General features: G+C 39.5%; 1 protein-coding gene across 1 annotated transcript in view; it reads left to right on the forward strand.

Moving 5' to 3' along the window:
* Positions 1-18759, forward strand: part of CP (ceruloplasmin) — a 50248-nt gene that overhangs the window by 24487 nt on the left and 7002 nt on the right. Inside the window, exons 9-17 of the mRNA XM_055570114.1 lie at positions 492-629; positions 1896-2110; positions 5013-5163; positions 7531-7743; positions 9934-10141; positions 11714-11853; positions 12993-13121; positions 16502-16608; positions 18140-18356. Coding sequence (XP_055426089.1) covers positions 492-629; positions 1896-2110; positions 5013-5163; positions 7531-7743; positions 9934-10141; positions 11714-11853; positions 12993-13121; positions 16502-16608; positions 18140-18356 — 1518 coding nt within the window. The remainder of the gene's footprint in view (positions 1-491; positions 630-1895; positions 2111-5012; positions 5164-7530; positions 7744-9933; positions 10142-11713; positions 11854-12992; positions 13122-16501; positions 16609-18139; positions 18357-18759) is intronic.

The raw sequence follows: 18759 nt of genomic DNA on the forward strand, positions 1-18759 counted from the left end.
GGCTGGATGGCATCACTGATTCTATGGACATGAGTTTGAGTGAACTCCGGGAGTTGGTTGATGGAAGGGAGGCCTGGCATGCTGCAGTTTATGGGGTCTCCAAGAGTTGGACACGACTGAGCGACTGAACTGAACTGAACTGAACTTGGCTCTTGGGACCAAATAGCACACGTCTGGTCCACAGTAAACTAGGATGAGGAGATGCAGGTACTGAGTAGTTTTATAGATGTGTGAAGCTTGTGAACTGACTTGGTTAAACATGGTAACACATTTCATTACTTGAAGTTAACTCAAAAAACCCTTCTCATCTCTTTCCAGACTCCCCATGTCAAATTGATAATGGACTTTAAAAAAACCAAGCTTTCCATTTGCCACAATAAGCATGTTGCTTCCAGAGGTTCTTTTTAGAGTACAAGACAGAGAAATCAACTGTCTTATGTATTCTGTAGGTTAGATATCAGGGAGGATAATAATTCTCTCTTTATCCCCAGGTCCCGTCATTTCTGCAGAGGTGGGAGACACCATCAGAGTCACCTTCCATAACAAAGCAGCACATCCCCTCAGTATTGAGCCCATTGGAGTGAGAGTCGATAAGAAAAACGAGGGCACATACTATTCACCAAGTGGAAGTGAGTACAACATTTGGTAATCAAGCTATAATGTTTATAACCCACTGTGCTGGTCACCCCAGGAAAACGGCCCTGAAAAAAACCAAAGGCAGGAACTTCTGAGGAATCTTCTCATATACCATCCTCAGGCATCATGCCAGGAAGCAAGTCAATCTCTTCTCCTACCCTTTGCAGTTGGTTTGTGGAATTCTGTCCTATCTTAATTGGGTGATTATTGACAATACTGAAAGTAACTTACTTGGATTGTATCAATTACACATTTCCAGAGTTCTATTTGGGTAACTGCTAAATTTGAAAAAATATTCTTGTAGTTATAAGATTAGATGTACATTTTAGAATGTTTTAAAAATATAAAATTTGTAGCCAAACATAATATCCATAGTTCTATAGCCAACCACTATTATATTTTTGTATAAGTCCTTCACTCTTCCATCTGTGCACATAATATTTTGATATCATAGTATTTAAATATGAAAAAGTGAAAGTGTTAGTCACTCAGTCATGTCTGACTCTGTGACCCCATGGACTGTAGCCCTCCCTGACCCAAGCTCCTCTGTCCATGGGGTTTTCAAGGCAAGAATAATGGAGTGGGAAGCCATTCCCTTCTCCAGGGGGTCTTCCTGTCCCAGGGATTAAACCCATGTCTCCTGCTTTGCAGGTGGAGTGTCTATAGTCTGAGCCAGCAGGGAAGCCCTAGTATATAAATATATTTATGGCTATAATTTTGTACCCAGAGTTTGGTTTCTTAACATTATAAATATTTTATGGGTATAATTTTAATGATACAAAATATTCCACTATATGGAAGCATTTAGGTATTTTTGTAGGTCAAGGCTAGCCAATGAAGACACTCTTCTGGGTCTTTGATTTCTTGTATCCTCACATGTAGGAAGGGGCTAGGGAGTTTTGTGGGATCTCTTTTGTAAGGGCAATAACCCCATTCAGAAAGGCTCTACTCTCATAACCTAATCACCTCTCACCTCAAATACTATCATATTGGACATTAGGATTCCCATATATGAATTTTGGAGAAACATAAACATTCAGACCATAGCAAGCACCAATCTCAGACAGAGGTGTAGAGAAGACTTCCTGGGGGAAATCATACTTATTTGTGACCTGACACCAGTGAACAAGTAGGATTCTAGTCTAATTTATAAAGGAGCACAAAAGTGGGTTGTCCTAGACTAAACCCAGTCTACTCCATGGCTCAAATGACCACATCAGAAAGCAAACTTAACCTCCCCCATGTGACATTTCTTACAGGTGGGCCTCCTCCTTCAGGCTCCCAGGTGGCACCCAAAGGAACATTCACCTATAAGTGGACTGTCCCCAGGGAAGTGGGACCCACCTACAAGGATCCTGTCTGTCTAGCTAAGATGTATTATTCTGCTGTGGATCCCACCAAAGATATATTTACTGGGCTTATCGGGCCAATGAAAATATGCCGGAATGGAACTTTACTTGCAAATGGGAGACTGGTAAGTCCAATGAGGGAAAATGAAAATGATTTTCAAATCCCTTTGAATTATCATTATTATAAGGAAGATTCTGCGGTTTGAGGCAGTGAGGGCTCCACGTGCATGCATGCATGCTCAGTAGCTTTAGTCGTGTCCAGCTTTTTGTGACCCCAAGGACTGTAGCTCACCAGGCTCCTCTGTCCATGGGATTCTCCAGGCAAGAATACTGGAGTGGGTTGCCATACTCTCCAGGGGTTCTTCCCTACCCAGGGATCAAACCCACATCTCCTGCATTGGCAGCAGATTCTTTACCACTGAGCCTCCAGGGAAGCCCAAGGGTTCCACACATAATACTTGTTACAATTTTTTCTTAGGCTTTTATCTGTATTGTGTGGATACTCTCTGACTAACAGGATTGCTTCAAAATGAGTTGGAAACAAGATTTTCCTTGGAATCCAAAGTCTTTTATGATACAATTAAACACACACATTTTAAAAAATCACCTAAGCGTCTGTCTACAATGAGGGAGACCTGGGTTTGATTCCTGGGTTGGGAAGATCCCCTGGAGAAGGAAATGGCAATCCCCTCCAGGACTATTGCCTGGAAAATCCCATGTACAGAGGAGCCTGGTTGGCTACAGTCCATGGGGTCGCAAAGAGTCGGACATGACTGAGCGACTTCACTAAGACTAATGATAATAAGTCAGTTAAGATTCACTGAGGAAAATATTGCTTTAAATATTTTTTATATTTGTCTGAAGGAGACTGGCATATTACTATTTAGTTATACTGCTAATTAACCTTCAATTATTTGTATAACATGTAAGAAATAACACTGCTCACACATCCATAAATATTTTTTAGAAATGGGAAAATGACCCTCTGATCTAGAAATAGAAATACTTAATCTAACCATTGTTTTTATCTCTAAAATAAATATGGCAATATAAATCTTTGAAAGAGAAAGATTCCTTTGAAAATGAATTCAATACAATTACCACACCTTAAAGCATCAAAAAACATACATTTTTATTTGGTTTTGCTTAAAATAAAACATTTCAGACTCTCAGTTTATGTTTAATTATATTCCATACATTATGACTTATAGTATTCTCATAGACATTACTTATTAAATTCTTAGAAATTCATTTTTGTTTCTTCTTTGATCTAAGAGTTACTTGAACCAAATATGATCTTTTACTTTTTAAACTTTTTGTCCTTTTATGAGTAATTTTCAGTTTTATTGCCTTATAATTAGGAAATATGACTTGTAAACTTTTCTCTGTTTTCAGAGAAGTTTTCTTCTCTGAAGAAACTACAGAGAAGTTTTCTCTGTAGGTCAGCATGTAAGATTATAGCAGCTCCCTTCTGGAATCCTGACACATCTGAAAATGTCACTTTGTTGTGCTTTGCTTGGTGTCTATCTAAGTTTTTCTGTCATAATCTTTTCCCCTCAAAACAGTACTTGCTACTCCATCTTACTCTGACATTTATTGTTCTAGAGAAGTCTGATGTTCATAACTTTTAAAATGGATTATTCTAGAAATTTGTCTATCTCTGAAATCCAAAAAATTTAGCAGGATATTTTTAGGTATAGGTCTATATTACTAATTTTGTCTTGCTTTCAGTGAAGTTTTTGAATCTGAGTAGTCTTTCCCTTTTATAGGGGTAAACATTTCCACTATTATTTATTACTATTAGGTAATAACTTCTCTCAAATAATTACTATGTGCATATTTTTCATCTTTAAATCTTTTCTTCTGACTTACGGGAGCTTTCTTAAGACCATCTGCATCACTATTAATAATTCAGTTTTTTTACAGGGTCTAATCTTCTTAGATTTTTAAAGTTTAATAATCATGTTTTTTTCATCTGCAAAAATGATCTCAGGGAAAAGATATGCCATAATCCCTCAAGTTTTCTCTTCTTTAAGGGAGTACTTGTTCTTGGGGACTCATATGCTTTGATTCCCCAGTCCAATTGCCTTCTGATCAACTACTGAATTATTACAGATAGCATTTCCACTTCCTTATTTTTCACCAGGGACAGGGAGGGGAGGGTAGAATGTCTAGAATGTGTGAATTCTTGCTCCAAATCACTTGCAGGCTACTTCTTCTCTTAAGATGTATCTGCTTCCACCTGCTTTGTCTTACAGGAATTTTTCAAGTTTTCATGACTATGGATAACACTTTCTCTAATTTATAGCACAAGTACATATCACCCCTCCCCTTTTTAACAATTTTGAGAGGCAAGTTCAAGTGAATGAAGAGTGTCAGAACTTCTAGGTGCAGAAAGAGGCTTAGATTATTGTGTTGAACTAAAAATCCACTACACAGGTATCAGTCAGCAATGTGGATGGACCTAAATAGAGACTGTCATACAGAGTGATGCAAGTCAGAAAGAGAAAAACAAATATCATATATTAAGCATATATGTGTAACCTAGAAAAATGGTACAGATGAACTATTTGAAAAGGAGAAAGAAAGACACAGATGTACGGACATTAAAGCGGGGAAGGGAGATGGGATGAACTGGGAGACAGGGATTGACATATATACGTTACTATGTATAAAATAGATAACCAATGACTATATAGCACAGGGAACTCTATTCAATGCTCTGTGGTGACTTAAACGGGAAGGAACTCACAAAAAGGGGGTGATATATGTATCTGTATGGCTTGTTTACTTTGCTGTTCAGCAGAAAGTAACACAACACTGTAAAGCAACTATACTCCAATACAAATAAAAAAACTCTGGTGGTCAACAGGAGTATTTTGTGAGTTCCATTTACAAAGTGGAATGGAAACTTCAGTTCTGGTCCTTCTTTTAGCAGGTTTATCCATAAATAGTATTGTGTATGTGGAAGTGTTTCTGCTTTACTCATTCTGTCTTCACCTCATTGTTCTTTATTTTGATTTTCAGAAAGATGTAGACAAGGAGTTCTATTTGTTTCCTACAGTGTTTGATGAGAATGAGAGTTTACTCCTGGATGATAATATTAAAATGTTTACAACAGCACCTGATCAGGTGGACAAGGAAAATGAAGATTTTCAGGAATCTAATAAGATGCACTGTAAGTACTGCATTATCCACCAATATCAGGCTATTTCAGCACTGCACATGTAATGCTTTTAATTAAGCTGATACTAATAGCTTTGCCCACTGACTGCTTTAATAAATGATTAAATACCATAGTGCTCTAAGGGTAATACTGTTAATTATTTGATATATCGGTCAACTGAATCTTAGTTTCACTAAACTCAGAATAATAAAACATAATATATGCCAATTACATCAGTTCAGTTCAGTCGCTCAGTTGTGTCCGACTCTTTGCAACCCCATGGACTGCACCATGTGAGGCCTCCCTGTCCATCACCAACTCCCAGAGTTTACCCAAACTCATGTCCATTGAGTCGGTGATGCTATGCAACCGTCTCATCCTCTGTCGTCCCCTTCTCCTCCTGCCTTCAATCTTTCCCAGCATCAGGGTTTTCTCAAATGAGTCCGCTCTTTGCATCAGAGGGCCAAAGTATTGGAGTTTCAGCTTCAGCATCAGTCCTTCCAATGAACACCCAGGACTGATTTCCTTTAGGATGGACTGGTTGGATCTCCTTGCAGTCCAAGGGACTCTCAAGAGTCTTCTCCAATACCACAGTTCAAAAGCATCAATTCTTTGGCGCTCAGCTTTGTTTACAGTCCAACTCTCACATCCATACCTGACTACTGGAAAAACCACAGCTTTGACTAGATGGACCTTTGTTGGCAAAGTAATGTCTCTGCTTTTTAAAGTGCTGTCTAGGTTGGTCATAACTTTTCTTCCAATAAGATTCATAGTCCTTAAAATGTAGTCCCTAGGTCAGATGTTTCAGCATCACCCAGGACTTGTTAGAAATCCAGATTCTTGGACTCCAACCCCAACCTACTGAATCAGAAACTTTAGGTGTAGGGCTTGAAACCTGTGTTTAACAAATCCTCTCTGTTATTCTGATGTATGCTTAAATTTGAGAGTTACTGGATTAGATACTTTTCTTACCTGTGGCTTAATAAAGACAGGCTTCTTTTATGGTTTCTACTCTGAATAAACTTAAATGATTCTCATCTTTGACTACCCATAAAAATCCCCTGAGAGTTTAAAAAAAAAACAAACCCAGAAACTATTAAAACTGTTTTTTAAATGCTCAGCACAATCTACAGATATTTTTATTTCACTGAAACAGCATCAGATTTACTTTTTAGCTCCCAGTGTAATTCTAAAATGCAGTTAAAGTTTAGAGATAGTGAACTCTATCTCTATTGTTTAAAATGTCCACACCACTAATGCACAACATGTGAAAATCATTGTAACTAGAAGGAAAAAAAAGTAAATTTGTATTACAAATTGAACTCCTCCTCTTTGAACTCCTTTTTATGGTAAGTCATGTCCAACTCTTTGGGACCCCATGGACTGTAGCCAGCCAGGCTCCTCTATCCCTGGGATTTCCCAGGCAAGAATACTGGTGTGGGTTGCCATTTCCTCCTCCAGGAGATCTTCCTAACCCAGGGATCGAATCTGTGTCTCCTACATCTGCACTGGGAGGTGGATTCTTTGCCACTCTGCCACCTGGGAAGCCCAATACAAACTGATGTTGTTTTCCAAATTGGATTGATAATAGTCACACTACCCATAACAATCTTTATTTTGCATTTTGGAGGAGTCAAGAATATTATCTATTAAAAAGAGCAATGAGAGGAAACTTCCTGCACATACTCTTCCCTGTTATTCAAGATGAATCAGAGAATTTTCCATCCAGGGCAACAAACACATTCGCAGTCTACAGCACCTAGGAAGAACTGTTATTACTCATCCATTTGGGTGCTCACAAATATGGCCCTTGGGAAAACTGAAAAATGACTCACTGAGAACAGTGAGATTCCCAGGGCCCAGAACTTTAAGAACCCAGCATTCATGAGACTTCCCTGGTAGTCCAGTGGTTAAGAATCCTCCTTGCAATGCAGAGGACATGGGTTCTAAGCCTGATTGCAAAACTAAGATCCCACATGCTGCAGAGCAACTAAACTCTCGCAGTACAATTGCTGAGCCCATGCACCTCAGCTAGACAGCCCATGTGCCACAGCTAGAGAGTCTGTGGGCTGCATCGAAAAATCCTGCATGACACAATGAACAGTCTGTAACTAAGACCCTACACAGCCAAATAAATATTTAAGAAAAGAAGAAGAACCATGCATTCAGCTCTATGTCTTCCACCCAGGGCTTGCCTGGAAGTGTTGAGTTCAGCAGGAAGTTCTAGAGACATTACTGACATGTAAAGGGGTAGGCAGGCCCAAATGGGTCTTTTAAAAATTAGATAAACCCAGTTGGCTCTGGAAAGTCTGAGAGGTTGTCATGAAGTAGGACATATGATTAAACCAGTTTCAAAATATCATTTTCCAACTTTTATAGCCATGAATGGATTCATGTACGGGAATCAGCCTGGTCTCAGTATGTGCCAAGGAGATTCGGTCATGTGGTACTTATTCAGTGCTGGAAATGAGGTCGATATACATGGGATATACTTCTCAGGAAACACTTTCCTGTCAAGAGGAGAAAGGAGAGACACAGCAAACCTCTTCCCTCAAACAAGTTTGAGTCTCTTCATGAAGCCAGATATTGCAGGTGAATTCTGTTAATGTCAAGGCAAATTTCTGTTGGGTCTACTTGTGTGGTTTTGGTTCAAAATGCTGTGTTGGATGTTAGCTCATCCTTTCCCCAAGCCTCCTAACTACCCTTTCTTTCCTTGGTTACTGTCAACTAAGTATTTGCCAGGTAGGTCCATTTTCTGTTTTTGTGGTGGGGAGAGAAGGGGTGACAAAAGTGGACTGAGGTTTCTCCCATTGGTGCTCAGTCACTCAGTCGTATCTGACTCTGTGACCCCATGAGCTGGAGCCCATCAGGCTCCTCTGTCCATGGGAGTCTCCAAGTAAGAATGCGGGAGTGGACAGACATTCACTTCTCCAGGGGATCTTCCCCACCCAGGGGTCGAACCGGTGTATCTTGTGTCTAACCTGCATTGGCAGGCAGGTTCTTTACCACTAGCAACACCTGGGAAGCCTATTTCCACCTAGTCAAACCCTCAAGATGGTCTCCTTTTCAATTATGTGCCTTTAAAGGTAGCTGGCAAATCAGACTAGAAAAGAAATGTCTCCCATAAAGGCTCTGCAACCAAACTTTGTGTCATGTTTCTGTATCCTACGTGTGTGTGTGCTCAGTCGTGTCCAGCTCTTTGAAACCCCATGGACTGTAGCGTGTAAGGCTCCTCTGTCCATGGGATTTCACAGGCAAGAATATTGGAGTGGGTCACCATTTCCTTCTTCAGGGAATCTTCCCAGCCCAGGATCAAACCTGCCTCTTCTGCATTGGAGAGGAAAGGCCATCCTAGATGTTGTGTTGGCTTATTGCTGCTGCTGCTGCTGCTGCTAAGTCGCTTCAGTCATGTCTGATTCTGTATGACCCCATAGACGGCAGCCCACCAGGCTCCCCTGTCCCTGGGATTCTCCAGGCAAGAACACGGGAGTGGGTTGCCATTTCCTTCTCCAATGCATGAAAGTGAAAAGTGAAAGTGAAGTTGCTCTAGGGAGAGCCAAAAGGAAAACACAGGGGTGAAGGGTCAGATTCATAAGAAATGTTATTCTTTCAAATAAGAAGTTGGAGACTATGGAGTCAGAGAGAAGCTGGGAGTGTTTTGTTTTTATGGGGTTAGGGGGGATAACTAAGAAACTGAAAGGATAAGCCTCAAGAAGGAAAAGTATAGAAAGGAAATTAGGTATGCTCCTTTCCATACAATCTGGCATATGTAGTCTATGTCCTGAAATGTGACTAATTCCTAATTCTTGTTGATGCGGCAATGGGTCTTAAACGTAGAGGGCAGGTTGAGCGAGTCTTGGTGAGGCCATTCATTCAAGACAACTGGATTTGAAAGACCAGATGTTCTATTCCTTCATCCCTCTTTTGGCCAAATATCAAAATATGCAAGGAAATTGGGATGTGAAGTTGGATTTTTGCTTTCTTGACTCATGGGTTTGTGTTATGTCCCTTCCCATTTCTATCTTAAAATGACAAAGTCTCCTCAAACTTGTGCTGCAAGATGATACAGCTTATAACAAATTTTCTATTTTAAATATTTCTGGAAAATTTCTCCTTGGAATTATTGAAAAATGTTACTCGAAGCACTGATATCCTGGAGTCAGTCATTAGGCCCTCGCCCTCAGCCTACTGAGAGCAGATTTAGGTGTGTTTGTGAAAAGATGGGGTATTGTTAGTAGCAAACAGGTTGCAGAAAGCCCATTAATCTTAGTAGAAGACTCTTCTACTAAGAACGTTGTATGATCAGCCTTGTTGGCTTATTAGTCGTCTACAATGGAATATCCTATATTAGAACTATAGATATGCAAATTCAGAGATACGGATAGAAGTGTCTCTGAATGAATAAAATAAAAAACTAAAACAAAAGAGAATTTTACCCAAACATGAAAATATGCCAACTTGCCTCAGGCTTTATTTGGTTCATCAAATGCCACTAAAAGGCAAGACAGGTCCTATGTCACCTTTTCCTTTATTAGACAAATGTAAATACAACATTTAACAAAAGAGATAATGGTGTCTGCTTTCATTGAGCTGAAATTCTAATGCAGGGAGACAGACAATAATCAAGTATATTAACACACACACACACACACACACACATATATATCAAGCGGTTATAAGTACTAAGAAGAAAAATAGGGCAGGGGAAGGAGCTGATGACAGATGAGGGAAAGTGGTCAAATCCTCACAGGAGGTGACCTGCCTTTTTATTTACCATTCCAGGGACTTTTGATGTGGAATGCCTCACAACTGATCACTACACAGGTGGCATGAAACAAAAGTACACTGTGAACCAGTGCAGCCAGAGGTCTGAAGATTTATATCTCTACCTGGGAGAAAGGACCTACTACATCGCAGCGGTGGAGGTGGAATGGGACTATTCCCCAAGTAGGAAATGGGAAAAGGAGCTGCATCATTTACAGGAACAAAAGTAATTCTCTAGACTCTGACTCCCAATTATTTTTTAGCTTTTTCTTTCAGAGAAGTAAGAATTATGCTAAGTTAAGAAGCAATGAACAATTGCATTACACAATAACAACAAAACAGCAACAAAATGCTTTCCAGGGGCCCTTCCTCCTTCATTTCTGCTTCTCTCAACTATCTCTCAGAAAAATTTCCATTGATCTCCTTTGATGCTTTGTAGTCACTCATCTTACTCTCTTTTCTGTTAGACTGTCTTCTCATACCTGCATACTCCTGTCATTGTTTTCAAACTTAAACCAAAATAAATGCCTACATTCAGAGCTAAAATAATTTTCTTTACTAACCATTTGTTGCTTATGTTTCTTCCAAAGATTTCATTATGAGTCTAGTAATCAGTTACTTCATATTTTTGAAAGTATTATATATGGAAGCATATTTTAAATTTTTGAGGGCACTAGAGCAGATATGGTCTTTGCCCTACCCGAACTTACAGGAAAATATGGTTCAAAACTACCAATACCATGTACACTATGGAAATGTAAAAGTGAGTTCAGTGAATAAGTGTAAATAAAGGGTAGTTATTGGAGCTTCAGAAACAATACATTTAGAGACACATCACCTGACACTTCTACGTATAGCTCTTCTATACTTTGCCAAATACTCTCCCCTTTACCATCTCTCATCAGGCACTAACCCTTGGGGGATATGATTTGAGAGATTGGGGTGGAACGTGTTCAGAGCTGAGGTGTACAACATGACCGGTAACCTGTAGCTAAATGATGCCTAGCTGGTTAGTTTGACTGCCATGAGAAGTATGATTTCTTGGGGGATTTTTGTTGTTTGTTTTTATTTGTCTGCCCTGGGTCTTAGCTGCGGCATGTAAGATCTTTCAGTTGTGGCATATGGGATCTAGTTCCCTGGACAGGGATTGAACCTGGGCTCCCTACATTGGAAGCATGGAGCCTTAGCCACTGGACCACCAGGGAAGTCCTATGAGTATGATTTGTGATGTAAGGGAGTAGATAGCTATTTCAGTGATTAAGGTAGAACTGTCAAAATATACAGAGTCAGTGAAAGCTTTAGATAAAGGGAATGGCTGGATAAAAGGGCCACTCAGTTCCTATAGTCTAAAAATACTACAGTAACCAGAGAACACTTCACTGATGAAATCTGGACTCATAACATTTCAGAGCCATAAGAGACACCTTAGAGACAATCTCACTGAATACCTCATTTTAGAGGTGAAGAAATGGAGGCTCCAACAGGCAATGAGTAGCTGGAGGTCATTTTAGCTGTGACAGTCGGGGCCAGGACTCCTAGGGCTCCACTGCTAGCTAGGTGTAAAGACTAGCTAGACTTTCTACCACACCTGTTTATTGTGGGGCTATTTTGTTTTTTATTTTACTATTGTTTTTTATTGGAGACACTTGTTTATTGTTAGTCTTCTTCTTTCTTGTTCAAATGGAACAGTGATATTAAAAACTAGCATAATGAAAACTATTTGTATTCAAAATTTAGAACTCAACTTTCACTTTTCTTAAGACAAATACTAATCTTAATTGTGTGTGTGTGTGTTTAGTCTTTCAAATGCATTTTTAGATAAGGAAGAATTTTACATAGGCTCCAAGTACAAGAAAGTTGTGTATCGGCAATTCACTGACAGCACATTTCAAGTTCCTGTGGAGAGAAAAGGTGAAGAAGAACACCTGGGAATTCTAGGTACTGTCCCAGCTCCAGTTTATCAGGTGTGGGTTGGTGATATGGTGCTCTGTGTGGTGAGTCAGTCCATGTCTATGGGCTTAATGTTCTTAGTTCATATATTAATGTCATTCATAAAATGAATTTTTTATTCATTCATTTATAAAAATAAAAAACAGAAGCTACTTAGTACAATGAGAAGCCTATATTTACTAAAAATATTGCATAAGAAAATATTACTTATTTCTGTCAGAAACAATGGTATTATATCCCATTTACTAATAAAATTATATATATTTGGTGTTTATCAAATTGATGCCTGTAGTTTTGATGAAATTGCTAGAGATCCCTTTCTACCGAGATTCTTAACCAAATTCTCCATTTTTCTAGTCCACAAAAAATAAATCATAGCTATTTACTTTTAAGAAGTAAATGATTAACCTCAAGAAGAAATATACATATAAACAAGCAAATAAGGAAAAGGAAAAGAGTGTTATGGTGCACACAGCCAGGGGAAAGTTGCCTTCAAGTTTTCAGGAATCACTTTAAGACCGAATGTCTAAGAACTTTCCAACACTGGTCTTGGGAATATTCTTGAAAACTGTCAACTGCAGGGGAAGCTACTCCGAAACCCACTGTGTTTTTACACTAACAGAATCCCCTGGGCTTTCTTATCCTCAGTCCCAGGAGTAAGACACCCAAGGAAGAGTGGCACTGTTGTTGGGTCACAGAAATTTTTTGTCAGGAGAGAAGCTAAAATTGGCTAGAAGGCAGGAATGGGATGGGTACCCCACCCATCCTTTCAAAGGCAGTACTGTCCTTAAGTCATAGGAAGGTCTAGAAGTTCTGATGATGAGAAATGACTCCGGGCCAGGGTAGGGTCATGGCTGATGGCTATGATTAGGCCACTATCCTGCAGGAAATTTCAGGCTAAAACCTCCCCTAGGACTCTTGATTAGAGATATACCCTTAGTCTCTATCTTTAGAGACAGCCATAACTAGTGTTTTTATCCTGAATCGTCCAGGACCAGAGCTACTACCGCATGAAGCCAGAGGGGAAAAACAAAAACAACATCCTTAATGATTTAAAAAAAGTTACCTGAGTTAGAGCTTCCAATCTGATGGGTATATAAGCCAGTCTTCCTTTTCACTTTTCCCAGGTCCACAACTTCATGCGGATGTTGGAGACAAAGTTAATATTATCTTTAAAAACATGGCCACAAGGCCCTATTCAATACATGCCCATGGGGTGAAAACAGAAAGTTCTACAGTGACTCCCACTGCACCAGGTATTCATGGTAGGGGGAGGGATATGTTTTAGTAGACTTTACAGCTTTCCACAAACAACTGCTATCCAGATGAGTGCGTCTTGAGGGAGTGAAGGAGGTGGCTAAGAGGGCACAAAGGCAGTTGCATCTGTGTGAATGTATACACATACCAAACGTTTAAAAATCCACAGAATTGTAAGGAAAAGAATCTGATGGTTCTGAACACATAGTCAAGGTTGTATCAGCAGAGATGATCTCCGCAGGCTCAGCTAGAATACATCCTGGACAGCACCTACCACGTGGCTGACTATTTCCATGCCTCTATCCAAAGACAGGGTCCTAAGGGCAGAGGCTGCCATTTGGAACTTTAAATCCTAGTCCAATATCTGGCTTACTAAATGTCTCTTTAATTCAGAGTTGACAACTGTAATTGATTAAATATATAAATATGCATTTTCTTTAATAAGAACTATAACTTTCTTCTATTCATTGGAAAGTTGGCTTCAAGGAAAGGATCATTTCTCAGTAACTTAGCAGTTCTCAAATTTATCAAGTGAGAAAAAATACTCTCTAGAGTTGGTCTTGTCAATACAAGGAAATGGAAATAAAAAGCTCTGCCCACATGATCCTCATATTCTTCCAAGATAAACAGCAAATAAATATAATATCAAGTCGTAGAAAGTGCTATGAAAAAGATTAAGATGGATGAGAGACAGTAAATAACAAGGGTGCTATTTTAGGTGGGGGGGGACAGGGGGGTTGGTCAAGAGGTCTTTGAGGAGATGCCACTGGTAAGACACCTAAATGATGAGAAGTAATGAGTCACAGGGAGTTGGAGATGGAGAGCATTCTAGGTCCTGAGATGGAAGTAGACTTGGTGTGTCTGAGGAACAGCGTGGAGGCCGGAGGCCAGAGGCCAGGGCAGAGTAAACAGGGGCAGAATGTGAGGAGATGGGATCCAGACAGGGCAGGGAGCCAGGTGTAGGAGGAGGGAGGGGGACCTCAGAGGCCATGGTTACAATGTTGTATTTCATTCTGAAATCCCATGTGAGGGTTTAGGTTGAAGAGTGATGATCTGATGAATAGTTTTTAAAGGACTGGTCTGGCTGGTATGTGAATAAGTGACTGTAGGGGATAAGGGTAGAAATCAAGGGTTGGTTAGGGGACCATCCCAGAGAAGGCAATGGCACCCCACTCCAGTACTCTTGCCTGGAAAATCCTATGGACGGAGGAGCCTGATAGGCTGCAGTCCATGGGGTTGCTAAGAGTCGGACACGACTGAGCGAATTCACTTGCACTTTTCACTTTCATGCATTGGAGAAGGAAATGGCAACCCACTCCAGTGTTCTTGCCTGGAGAATCCCAGGGACGGGGGAGCCTGGTGGGCTGCCGTCTATGGGGTCACACAGAGTCAGACACGACTGAAGTGACTTAGCAGTAGGAACAGGGGACCATCCCAATAATTTGGGTAAAAAATTAGTTGGACCCAGGTAGAAGCTGTTGAAGTGGTTAGTTGTATTCTGGGTCTATCCGGTTGGCCAAAAATTTCATTCAGGTTTTTCTGTAATATCTTACAGAATGCCTGGCTAACCCAATATTTTAAAGGTGGTGTTAAAAGGACCTGCTGAAAGAGTGGTCATTAGGGAATGTTAGGAAAGGTGGAGTCCAGGAAAGCCCAAGGTTTGAGCATTGACCATTTATGGCAGAGCAGGTTGGGGCAGGGAAGGAAGAAGAGAACAAAATGCTCTTTTCTGGCTTATGAGAATAGGAGTTTAATGAAAAGACAGTATGTTCAGGTAATGAATCTATGCTTTATATTCTCAGTGAAATGTTCTGCTTACAAAAGGGTGAGGACACAAGAGCGGGTAAAATGGAGGACTTGAGTAAAAAGGAAAAAAAAAGTCTGCCATATCCTCTGACATTGTCCCTCATGTCCTGCTTGATTCCCTAGTAAAGGTTTGTCAGATTCCAGTTAATTAAACTCTGACAGCAGGAATATATAATGGTGAGATCTACATAAATAGAGTGGACAGTAAGTGGCCATGGCTGCAAGTCAGGGTCTTGTGAGCAGTTGTGCAGGAAGCCCTACAGTGACTGGCAGCAAAGATCAGGTTGGAGAGGGGCCCAGAGCAAATGGAAGATGGTAAAGATGTTGGTAAGACAGGAGGCTGGAGCAACTGGCTGTCTTCCAAGTGTGAAGGTCCAGGGTGTGGTCATGTCCTGTGTGTGGCACAGTTGGAACGGAACAGTGTATGGTATGACAGAAGGGGGCATACAAGAGAGGTCACTGCCAGGTCAGTGACTCATGAGATCAAGAGGTCTGATGACTTGCCAGAAACTGAAATCACTTAAGATAATGGTGATAAAAGAGAAAAGGCAGGTGGTGGTGAAACTGAAGGAATTACACAAGGGCAGTCCAGAAACACAGACACAGAGAAGATGGTAGGGAAGAGGTTAGCACTCTTAATTGAGAGCTGAAAAGAAAAAAGTGTATTAGAAAAACACAGTAACGTGGAAACTTACATTACCATATGTAAAATAGATAGCCAACGGGAATTTGCTGTATGGCTCAGGAAACTGAAACAGGGGCTCTACATCAACCTAGAGGGGTGGGATGGGGAGGGAGATGGGAGGGATTTTCAAAAGGGAGGGGATATATGTATACCTATGGCTGATTCATGTTGAGGTTTGACAGAAAGCAGCAGAATTCTGTAAAGCAATTATCCTTCAATAAGAAAATAAATAAATTTAAAAAACAGATTCCAAATTAAGGAAAGTTCTGTTGCAGTTTTTGCAAATTTTGAAATTGAAATTCTCATCTCCTAGTTTTGTGATGTGGCTTCTGTGTCAAGGCTAGTTAATTCACAACCAACAAAGATGATATTAAAGTGTGTCTTACAGGTGTTTTTAAAACTAAATTCTTTATTTTTCAAATTCAAACAGAATTTATTTAGAAAAATTATTTTTTAATTGTTAGTTTCATTATCCTTTAGGTCAGAGGTGTAACAATTTCCTTTTTAATATTCTTCTCATCATTGGAGACATTGAAACTTCTGCCTATTTTCTGAGAAAATAGTAACAGAGAGTCACAGGTCTTGGCATCGGGATGCCTGTGATCTAAGTTGTACTTTTTGTTATTTATTAGCTCTATATCTTAGAGCAAATATCTTGTGTGCTCCTGACTTTCATCATCTTTGAGATAACGAAGGTTATTATGTTTCCTTCTAGTAAAACTAAATTCTTGTAAACAACTTTGAATACTTCTACTTTTTTAAATGAATTACTTTGTGACATTCCCAGTTTCTGGGTCACTGTTTTTCAAGGCTTTGATAACAATTTGAAATACATATATCAAGCACATATCAAATGTAACCAGATATGTTAACTCTTGATTAATTTAGGTGAAACTCGCACTTACATATGGAAAATCCCAGAAAGATCTGGAGCTGGAAGGGATGATTCTCCTTGTATTCCATGGGTTTACTATTCAACTGTGGATCGGGTTAAGGTAAACTTTAAATCATTTGTGTTTTGTGCAGACTCCCAAAATAGACACACAATTGAAGGAAGATGAGGTTAGGGTTTTCCTGTGGTCCAATTCTATGTTAAAAATCACAGGAAAGTAAGCTGCTCTGCAATTCATTTTGGCTTTTCTTTTTTATGGTTTAAGGTTATACATTTACAGTTATAAATGTATTAACCTTATAACTGCTGATTAAGGATATCACAGAATTAAATATTAATACAGTATCTTATTTCCCTTTTGATATGAAAATATATTAAACTCAAAGAACTGAGGTATATGATTTCAGAGTTCTATTATTACATGGTAATAAAAGTGCTGATGTCAACATTCAATCACAGCACAGCTAAAGCTGCTGTTTGATTAAATATTTCACAGCCAAAAGCCCTCAACAACTAAAAATCAGAACATGTACCAAGACTCTTTTGTTGAATTAAGCCTCTAGTCCAAATCTCTCTTCTGAGTTCCAGACCTGTCTATATACCTGCCTATTGAACACCTCTACCAGCATGTTCCACAGGCACAGAAACTCGGCAACTCTACAACAGAACCTGAGGTCTTCATCTAGCTCTTTCTTCCTGTATTCCCAGTTGTGATAAATAGCACAAGAAACAAACCTAGTCATTTGTTCAAGCTAGAAACCTGGATATAGAATATCCACCTCTTACCCTTGGCTCACCTGAGCAATTTGCTCACCAACACAGAGCTCTGTCCATTCCTTCTTGTCTGCACAGATCAGGTGCTATTAATTTTCCTCAACTACTGCAGTGGCCTCCTGGTCTCCGGTCTTTTCCCCATCCAAGCCTTCCTTCACTCTACCACTAGGATCACTGGTTTAAAATGTAAATATACTGCCACTCCATGTTCAAGTTTTCAATGGCTACTTATGACCCACAAGACAAAATCTAAAATGCCTAACATAGTACAGCTCAAAGGCCATTTAAGATCAAATCTGCATTACCGAAGCCCAGTCAAACCAAACTTCTTGTAGTTTAAGTCCATTACAATCTTCCCCATGTTCATTATCATTTTATGTACCTCCATGGCAGAAAGTGGGTCATTTCTTCTATTCATCTATTTTCCCTACTAGATTGAGTTCCTGAAGGCAGGGGATTTGTTTCCTGTCTGGTTTTTAATGACTGGCATAGTGCCTAGGTTATGGAATAGGCAAGCCAGCACTGTTCATTTGGGGTTGTATTCAACTGCTGCTCATTACTTGAGCCAATATTTGGCCTTTGCAACACATTTCTGTTACTTGCACCATCAACCACACAACCTACCTATGACTCACCCTTGTTCCAATTTACTCCAAGTGGAAAGTTACTGACTTGACTGAACCACATTAGGCAAAGTCTACTAGTTATATCAGTCTCTGACTTAAACAGTAGATTTACTACTTCAAGTAGTACTTACTTTAAGTGCTACTTAAAATCCTGAGGTCATGGGGGATAAGGTCCCAGTTCTCTGAAATCCCAACCTGTATCACAAAGACAACTAAGTTTTTGCTTGGTTTCAGGATCTCTTTAGTGGATTAATTGGCCCACTGATTGTTTGTCGGAAGCACTATTTGAAAGTATTCAATCCCATAAAGAAACTGGAATTTTCCCTTCTGTTTCTTGTTTTTGATGAGAATGAATCTTGGTACTTAGATGACAATATCAAAACATACTCTGATCACCCTGAGAAAGTAGACAAAGCCAATGAGGAATTCATGGAAAGCAATAAAATGCATGGTATGGTACATTACTCTAAAACCTACTTTTTCGCTTTTCTTCTTTCAAATAAAATTACTTGGGAAACTATTCATTTGTTTTGTTTTATAATAAACTACTTCTGCCACACTTGCATGTGAAAGAATTCTATTCAAAGCAAAAAGGGGGCTATATTCAAAATCATCAATCAACTTCTCTCGCAACTCCAAAGTCTCATTCCTTCTTAAACTCAAACCTAAGAAGACTTTTGGTGCTAAGTGACTAGAAAAGCAGTGTGGTGTTATTGATCTTAAAGTACCCATTTCCCTTATCTGTAGTGAAATAAGTTCTATTACCTAAAAAAAGATCCCATATATTAACCTAATGGGGTTTCCCAAGTGGCACTAGCGGTAAATAATCCACCTGCCAATGTAGAAGACATAAG

This window comes from Bubalus kerabau, chromosome 2, assembly GCF_029407905.1.
Source record: "Bubalus kerabau isolate K-KA32 ecotype Philippines breed swamp buffalo chromosome 2, PCC_UOA_SB_1v2, whole genome shotgun sequence".
Classification (NCBI taxonomy): Eukaryota; Metazoa; Chordata; class Mammalia; order Artiodactyla; family Bovidae; genus Bubalus; species Bubalus kerabau.